This window comes from Drosophila eugracilis, unplaced genomic scaffold (genome assembly GCF_018153835.1).
Source record: "Drosophila eugracilis isolate 14026-0451.02 unplaced genomic scaffold, ASM1815383v1 contig_27, whole genome shotgun sequence".
Lineage (NCBI taxonomy): Eukaryota > Metazoa > Arthropoda > Insecta > Diptera > Drosophilidae > Drosophila > Drosophila eugracilis.
The window spans coordinates 14,468-24,401 of NW_024573118.1; the positions used below are offsets into that span (position 1 = coordinate 14,468).

Genomic DNA, 9,934 nt, shown 5'->3' on the forward strand with positions numbered 1-9,934 from the left:
AACATGAAAAATAAATCGACAAAAAAATATGAGTGAGTAGAGTGAAAGCAATGGGCAATCGCGGAGGAGTTGCGAAAAAAATAAAAAAAAGAGTAGCACTCCTAAAGTGGCTACTCTACGTAAACATTCCACATCCCAGCACCAGCACCGGTAACGCCTGAGTCCAAAAGGCCCCGGACAGCAGCAGCAGAAAATAGAGTGCGGGAATACGCCACCTCCTGCGCCACCGAGGGAACGTCAGCGTAGCCAATCCGGCGACGACCAGCTGACGTGGAAAAAAAAAGGAAATCAACTGAACAGAAAAATTTTTTTAACCCATGCCCTGCGTTGAATAATTTTTTTGATTGCACTGCGATGCATATTTTTTTTTATATAATATAATATTTTTTGAAAAATTGAGCGGAACCTCTTTTGCCCAATTTGAAAGTATGGCCCGTATAGCTGTACAAATAATAGGTAGGAAAAGATGTTAGATAAAAACTCAGATTAAAAAAAAAAATTGTAATTTAATGAGAAGTAATAGCATAAGTAAAACAGATCAAATAAATGATTCTGACTATTACTTCCCAGAAAAATTAAGTAACATTACAAAATATGACTCAGAGAAAAATGAAATAGAAATTGAAAAAATAAAAATATATATAACATCTAAAATAGGTTTAGTAGACACAAAAGTTGTAGATTCCACGGCAAATGTCGTTAATAAAATTGAATCCGAAAAAATCGATCTTCAAACAATTACAATATTGTTAATGATAATCGTTGTTATAATGTTAGCAAGCGTATTGCTAAAATTATATAAATTACACAACAAATGTTTAAAGAAAAAATTCCAGAGTCAAGCAAATGACCTGGACAAAATCTAAAATAAAAAAAACCAGAAAAAACAAAAATTATTATACACAAATGTAAACACCTGAAATCTAAGAAAATGAAATAACAGAAAATAAATATTAAAATATATTACGTAATTCTCTTTACAAAAGTATGGCTAAACTAAAGGCATGAATTGGAACAAATTGTACGAGGAGTTATCAATAATTAAAAATAATTTTGACAGATCGTACTAGTCTCTAACTCAGAATAGACCCATTCAAAAGAACACTAACCGTGTTCTTTGCACGTTGAAATATAAGTAGAGTGCTTTAATGAAGCGCGTATGCTAATACATGATCATAGGGAAAGATTAAATCAAGATCATTGGTCAAAGGTATCGAAACTTTTAATACGACTACGATCTAATTTAATATTTATTAAACAAAAGTTTTGTTTAGAAATATCATTACCAACCGTTCTAAACACTCCAATAGCAGTTGACACTGCACCTGACTCGGAATCAAAAGAAACGAACGAATCTGAGTCAGAAGAGCTTCCCAAAGTAAACCCCAAAATAGAAGATGAAGATTTGAATAATCTTACTATTCCGGCGGTATACACTGATCTAAATAATTCTACAGATTCAGATACTTCGAGCGTCATAGAATACAAAATAGATAAATCCATCACAATGGCACAATCAAATTTTGATTTTATTAATACAGCATCTAAGCTTATACCAGTTTTTGATGGTAAGGCTGAAAATTTAACAAGTTTCATTGATGCTTTACAAATAATACAATCAATAAAAGGCGAGCACGAGGAATTAGCTATTTCCATTATTAAAACAAAGCTAAAAGGTGTCGCCAGGAATCTAATCGGTAATGAAACAACAATTACTGAGGTGATTGCCAGACTAAGAAGCAACGTCAAATGCGAAACTGTTGAGGTATTATCAGCGAAGCTGATGAATCTACAGCAGCGCAATAAAACTGCTAACCAATACACACAAGAAATTGGGCAGATGACGAAAGCCTTAGAAGGTGCATATATATCAGATGGTTTATCTTTAGAGCTAGCCAGGAATTATTCCATGCAGCATGCTGGCACATTCAGTACTATGAACGAAGCCGTTTCCAAATTTGTTAATAGTTGCACTGAAGCAACTGGGCAGTCAAACACTGTCCTATATTATAAGAATTATCCAAAGCGCGGCTCAAATCGCGGACGTGGCAGTTATAGAGGTAGTTTTCGTGGTAATCACAATAACTACAACAACGGTAATTATAACAACAATTATCAGAATAACAATACAGGGCGAGGCCCATATAGAGGAAACTATAGAGGCAGTGGTAACTCGAACCGAGGCCACAATAGCAATAACCAAGGCAATGTAAGAATGACGCAATATAATAACCAAAACACATCGGAAAACTCCCAAAACCCTTTAAATATTCAACAATAAATGAAGTGAGAGTTCACACCATTAATCTCAGCCAAAATATATTCGTTTCATTTTTTAATGTAGCTACTGGGAAAGAACTTATATTTTTAATAGACACAGGTGCAGACATTTCCATTCTAAAAGAAACTTCGGATAATTTCCAAAACATCCAAAATGATTACGTCATAGACATAAAAGGCATAAGTCAAGAAATAATAAAATCCAAAGGTTTTGTTTTTATAGAGATACAGACCACCAATTACATAATTCCACACGATTTTCATATCCTAAATTCACATTTCCCAATTCCATGCGATGCATCGACTTTATCAAAAAATACAACTGCCAATTAGACTTCAAGCCATCTGAAGATTGGCTTATAATTAGACCCAATAATTTAAAATTCCCAATTAAAGTACCAATAGCTCATAGTTCTGGCAATAATTCAATACTTCTGCCAGCAAGATCCCAAGTTATTCGGAAAGTTGAATTTAATTCAAAAGCAGACAGTGTATTAATTCCAAATCAGGAAATTCAACATGGTATTTACGTTGCAAATACAATAACAACATCCAATAATGCCTTCATAAGACTATTAAACACAACAAATACCGACCAAGTAGTGAGTACAGATAATCTAACATATGAATCACTTTCGAACTACGATGTAGTCAACACAAATCCAGACAATAGAAAAAAATCCGTAATATCACAACTGTCAAAAAACTTCCCTCCACAGTTCAAGTCTCAGCTTACTAGCCTATGCACACAGTATAGCGATATATTCGGATTGGAAACCGAATCAATAACCACAAATAATTTTTATAAACAGAAATTGTGATTAAAAGATGATGAACCGTCAGTATCCGAGTATAATAGCCCATTGTTACTTGTTCCTAAGAAATCATCCCCCGGATAAAATGCAAAGAAATGGCGATTAGTAATTGACTATCGCCAGATTAATAAAAAATTACTATCTGATAAATTCCCATTACCTAGGTCGAGCAAAATACTTTTCATGTCTCGACTTAATTTCAGGATTCCACCAAATTGAACTAGAAAAAGGTTCAAGAGATATAACGTCTTTTTCAACGAGCAACGGCTCATATCGCTTCACGCGATTACCCTTCGGATTAAAAATAGCTCCTAATTCGTTTCAGAGAATGATAACTATTGCGTTTTCTAGTCTAGAACCTTTTCAAGCGTTTCTTTATATGGATGACTTAATAGTAATCGGTTGTTCCGAAAAACATATGCTTAAAAACTTAACAGATGTTTTTGAGAAATGTAGGAAATTCAACCTAAAACTACATCCAGAAAAATGTTCATTTTTTATGCATGAAGTGACTTTTTTAGGTCATAAATGCACTGATAAAGGAATACTTCCAGATGACAAGAAATACGATGTCATTATGAACTACCCAGTTCCGCACGACGCGGACAGTGCTAGACGTTTTGTAGCATTCTGTAACTATTATAGACGTTTTATAAACAATTTCGCCGACTATTCACGGCACATAACAAGATTATGTAAAAAGAATGTTCCTTTTAAATGGACGGATGAGTGTGAAAATGCTTTCCAATACTTAAAAACAAAACTTATGGAACCTACCTTGCTACAATATCCAGATTTCACTAAAGAATTCTGTATAATAACAGATGCAAGTAAGCAAGCATGTGGAGCGGTTTTAACTCAAAATCATAATGGTCTCCAACTTCCCATTGCATACGCATCAAGAGCATTTACAAAAGGTGAAAGTAACAAGTGTACTACTGAGCAGGAATTAGCTGCAATTCACTGGGCGATATTACATTTCAGACCATATATATATGGAACACATTTTTTAATAAGAACAGACCATAGACCTTTAATATACCTTTTCTCAATGACCAATCCCAGTTCTAAACTGACACGTATGAGGCTCGAACTAGAATAATACGACTTTACAGTCGAATATTTAAAGGGAAAAGATAATCATGTAGCTGATGCGTTATCAAGAATAACCATCAAAGATCTACAAAATATAACTAGAAATGTATTAAAAGTCACTACTAGATATCAAAGTAGACAAAAATTCCTCGCGGAAAATCGAGAACAAGAATTGCCAATGCAATCTTTAAATAAAGCTTCTAAGCCCAACGTATACGACGTCATAAACAATGATGAAGTACGTAAAGTAGTGACCTTGCAGATAAAAAACATGTTATGTTTATTTAAACAAGGCAGAAAAATTACTGCAAGATATGATGTTAGCGATTTATATACTAATGGAGTTATTGATTTAGATCAATTTTTGCAAAGGTTGAAATGCAAGCCGGTATACATAAAATCAGCCAACTCAAAGTGGCACCGTGGGAAAATATCTTTGAATATACTTCAATAGATAAATTTAAATTAATGGGCAATAAAATATTGAAAACATTAAGAGTAGCGCTACTCAACCCGGTGACCCAAATAATAAATTTAAAAGAAAAAGAAGCAATTTTGTCTACATTTCATAATGATCCAATTCAAGGAGGTCATACTGGCATATCAAAAACTTTGGCAAAATTAAAAAGGCACTAATACTGGAAAATCATGTCTAATATAACTATATATATATATATATAACTGAGTACGTAAGAAAATGTCAAAAATGCCTGAAATCAAAAATAACTAAACACACAAAGACCCCTTTAACAATTACAGACACACCAATAAATGCTTTCGACAGAGTGATAGTGTACACTATTGGTCCACTGCCAAAATCAGAAAATGGCAATGAGTATGCAGTCACTTTAATATGTGATTTAACTAAGTATTTAGTTGCCGATCTGTGCAAATATTTAAACATTGCAAATATTACATCCACAGCACACCACCACCAGACAGTTGGAACAATAGAAAGAAGTCATAGAACTTTCAATGAATACATACGATCTTACATATCGGTTGATAAGACTGATTGGGACGTATGGCTTCAATATTTTGTCTTCTGTTTCAACACGACCCCCTCTATGGCACATACATATGAGCTAGTATTCGGTAAAACAAGTAATTTGCCAAAACATTTTAAGAGCATAGATAGTGTAGAAGCACTATGTAATATAGATGACTATGCTAAGGAGAGTAAATATAGATTGGAAGTAGCCTATAAAAGAGCTAGAGTTATGTTAGAAGCAAATAAGAATAGAAATAAACTACTATACGATCATAAAGCAAGGGATATAGATATATCAGTAGGTGACAAAGTTTTATTAAAAAACGAGACAGGTCATAAGTTAGATTATAGAGATAACATAGTAATAACAAATAATAAACATAAGGAACAAACAGTTCATAAGGATAGATTAAAAATCTTTATTTCATAAATTGCACTTAGTATGGCCATACAAAGATACACATACATAGATAAATAAATACACATATTCTTTTAATAATTTCATTTTCTATGATTTTAACAACATAAAAAAAAAAAAAAGAAGAGATGTATTAATTAAAAATTTTTATTATAAAAAAACTTCATTTTATTACGTTATTTTTCAAAAGGAGGGAGATGTAGTATGCACATATATTGAATACCCACTGTACCGAGAGTACTTAAAGGGTGCGCACTGTAACACTTTGTTGCAGTGTTTACATAATCCAAAGCCCCGGTCATAAACCCTAAGTGGCCGAAATACGAACCGATCGTTCTGGCTTAGCCCGCACACAGTGCTAGTGTATATTATTATATTACTTTATACATAAGTACATAGCCGTCTCTCTGCCGCCGCCTGCGAGCAGCGCAGCTACGAGACTTAGCCTTACTTAGACTTAAGAAATATTGTAAAAGACAGAGACATTTTGATCGTTGGAGCGGTACCTCAGCTGCTCCTTCCAAATAAAAACCAACCCAACTTAACCCTTGGGAATAATCCTTTTATCACATTATGTTACAGCTGGCGTTCCCCTCGGGTGCAAAAAATTGTGAATAACTTAGTACCTTCCGCGGCGATTTGTCCACGTACCGTGTGACACGGCATATTCGCGGGCACAAAACATTAAGTAATATAAAAAAAAAAGAAGCAAAAGTGCTTTGCGGCGATATTTTAATTAAATAAACACAGATAACCGCTGCGGCAATTAATTTGCGAGCGGCAAAAATTATAAACCTATTTTGAAGTTAAAAAATTTTTTTCCAATTATAAAAAATGTGTCGTGTAAGTGGCAATCTGCTGGAAAGGCTAACGGATGTGGAATGCATTCAAAAAAAGCTGCCCAGTGGATTGTGTGGCAACCGTACCTTAGTAGGCACAAACGGATAAATACGGACCACCGCGCCGATAAACACAAGTAAACAGAAATAAAAAAAAGAACCAAAAATATTAAAAATCGCACAACGCTCAAACGAAAATTATAATTTTTTTTTTTTTGAACAAAAAGCAAATCACATACTAGTTCTAATCTTATTTCAGAATAATAATATTATTATATAAAAATAATAATAATATAAAAATAATAATATAAAAATAAAAATAATATAAAAATTCTAATAATACAATAAAACACAACCAATAAAATCTATAATTTCATGTAATCCCGTGCCGACGCTACGAGCGCGTCCACAATCTACGTGGCCACAACCCTTACAACAAGGTACCGTCTGAAGGACAAATGACGCTTTCCAACCGGTTCGCGTCATGCATCTGGACCGCATGCAGCAACTCTTTGACCAGATAACTTACAAGGCCATCACCGATCAACACATCGGCTCATGGATAGCCCACCAGCACGAATTGGGATGTGAGATCACTGGATAGGATCTTTCAGGAAGAGGGGTCCGAGATCACTGGACAAATCTGATTGGAATGCCATAGTGAATAAGGAGGACAGCTTAGAAAGGGACTACAGCAACTTCTCGTCAACACACCTGATGACAATACTAGTCGTGCTAGCCCATACACAAGCCACGGGTGTTGTCTCTCTATCATGACAGCGGTGTACTTCGTTTGGAAGAAGATAACGTCGACCGAAAGAAAGGTCTATTAATCTGTGGGGCACAGATTTTGTGGTGGGGAGGAGTTAACACCGGCCAAGAGCCCCCTTCCCTTCACCGCCTCTCCACCCGGATACCAGACACCGCGACTTCCCTCATCACCCCACTCAGCCAACCCGACGACCAGCAGAGACACAGCAGCGTCAACGGCAAAATGGCACCGGCAGAACCGCTGCTGTCAGCGTCGGACTGCTGCAACCGCTCTGCCAGCGTTATGCGGTCAACAAGCCATGCAAATTATGATGGACATTCACTTCGATTTGTACCCCCGAGGCAACCAGACGACTGTTCTTTAGAATAATAAAACGCTTACTGTTTAATTTTAACGTAGCTGCGTAGAAAGAAAAGTTTAAGTTGTGGAGGAAGGAACTGGAAACCCAAGTTGTGGACGAAGGAACTGGAAACCCAAGATATGAGGATGCTCATAACGTTGACTAGGTGGTATCCGGGAGAATGCTCCCCCCTCTGGTCATGTCCGATCATAACTTATATCCTACATCACCATCAGATAATGTATTTTTATAGTTAAAGACCTCTATTTCTTCCTTAGTTAAAAATTTAAGCCCTGAAAGCGGTAAAGGTTGACTCATAGCCCATCCATATAAATTATTAGCGTCAATGTAACTTAAGAAATTATTTATTTTACTAGGATCAAGTTATTTAAGTACTTATTATTTGCTATGGAAATTCTCTGACTGAATTAAATTAAGCCTCCTCTGACAGCTCTTTTCAAAAAGTTATACATATCCCCGTCACTTATCAATTCTAAGTGTACGATGACAAACTTTAACATTTCGACCCATGATATTGAGGGAGCAGTGATATAGTTTATAGGACCTAACTTATAAATTCCACGACAAATATTTCGAAAATTTTCGTAGTTATCGGCTAAAATAAAAACGTCACTTTCAAAGTAAAGCTTTAAGTAGTCCCTAATAGTATTACAATTAAATGTCTCCCAAACTTTCTGCGCAAAACTGTAATCATCGCAATACAATTTTCCTCGCTCAGAGAATTATAAAAACGATCAATGCCAGGAAGCTGAGTATCATTTAACTTATCAAAACTATTCAAATATTCATAAGGAAACATACCCTTCCTACGCATTTGTCTGAATCTTTCTCCCTGAAATTTTGTTGCAAGAATTTTAAAATTCCTATCTTCCATATAGCTTGATAATTTTTCCAAGCTAGAATTTAGAAACCGTACTGAATCTATATACCTAATTTTATATCTATTTAATGCATTTAGTTTTTTAGTTTGTGTAAGAGCTATGTACAATTCTTTATTACAAGGAATGGGGTTTAAATCTCCTTCCAATTCAGTAATAAATAAATGTAATCCTACTTAGATAAATTATGAAAAACTACAGGAAAAAATGGATCCCTTAATTTATATTTCGGCTTACAGTTCTTATGAATAGGACCTACGTATTTCCCAGAAAATTGGTTGAAGTGTTTGTCCAGGTCGCCATCGTTGATTACCTTTTCACAGGCACAGCAACTCCCTTCTTGGTCAAAGTCATCGATTGGATCTGTGTACTGGGACTTTTTTCTGTGGCCCAATATTTGTAAAATAAACTCAAAGTCCTTTCTTTGAGAGTTTTACAAAATTGCTTAATGCAATCTTCACCTGTGATTTTATAAAATTTAAACTATTTCAAATTTATTACCTTAATTTTTTTTAATTTACCTTCATATGTCCATAACTCATTCAGAGTTGGATTATATTTATGTGCAATGTAGAAGGATACCGCGCACGCTGAATGTTTTTGCACCTTTGTTGTTTCCGATGTAGCCGGATTATTTAAGTAGATCTCATAGTTTTCAAGGACCGCCTCTATGTCTGCATATATAACTACTGGAGGTGATAGCTTCTTATGATATCCATTGAAAGAAGTGGTCGTATTCGGCTCAGGATAGTACGAAGCCACTTTTCCACATTCAAGCTTATTGTGGGTAGTGTTCGTTGTTGTATAAAACTGCAGGCAGTTATCACAAAAATATTTTCCTGCGTGCGATTTTGAATGCTGTGAGCCGCATAATCTTTCGATGCACGTAATATAGGCATAGTGCATATTTTGACGGTTATTAATTCCTAATATATTTACGTGGTTTGGTAGAATCTCTTGAGTTTTAACTGTAGGTCCCACAATTTTTTTACCGTCATTATCAATTTCATACACATTGATGCTAAAATCTTTATTTTTTTTCTCAAACTGACTTAGTCCTTTTTTGGTAATTGGAAACTCAATTCCTGAAAAATCCAGTCTCATTCCTTCATAAACAATGACTTCGGCATTGATATTTATGTGGTAGTTTGCCGGTTTCGTTAATTTCTCCCGTGAATATTTCTTTTGTTGTGGCGTTGCAAAAGTAGCATTCTGAAATCGCTTGTAAGCTAGAAATGCTAAAATTGCCCACTTAAAACAAAATACGTCTGTGTTTTGAATATTTATTATCGCATTTCGCGATCTTATGCTATTCGGAGCTGGTATGAAACCGCTTGCAGGAATGTTTTCTAGTTTAACTATAGTGGCTTCAAAATAATCAAAGTTCTTGATAGCCCAACCAAAATCCTTTTCCTGGAACTCACTGCTCGATGTTATTAGAGATTCTATTGCGGCATTTAATTCTACAGTAATATTTTCAACTTG

General features: G+C 34.9%; 1 protein-coding gene across 1 annotated transcript; it reads right to left on the reverse strand.

Annotated features, from left to right (window-relative positions):
- Window positions 1-8,653: 8,653 nt before the first annotated feature.
- Window positions 8,654-9,485, reverse strand: LOC121530133. The gene is made up of 2 exons (XM_041818503.1): window positions 8,971-9,485; window positions 8,654-8,910 (listed from the first exon to the last, which is right to left on the reverse strand). The coding sequence occupies exons 1-2, from the start codon at window positions 9,353-9,355 to the stop codon at window positions 8,759-8,761; spliced, it is 537 nt and encodes a 178-aa protein (XP_041674437.1). The 5' UTR covers window positions 9,356-9,485; the 3' UTR covers window positions 8,654-8,758.
- Window positions 9,486-9,934: the final 449 nt, after the last annotated feature.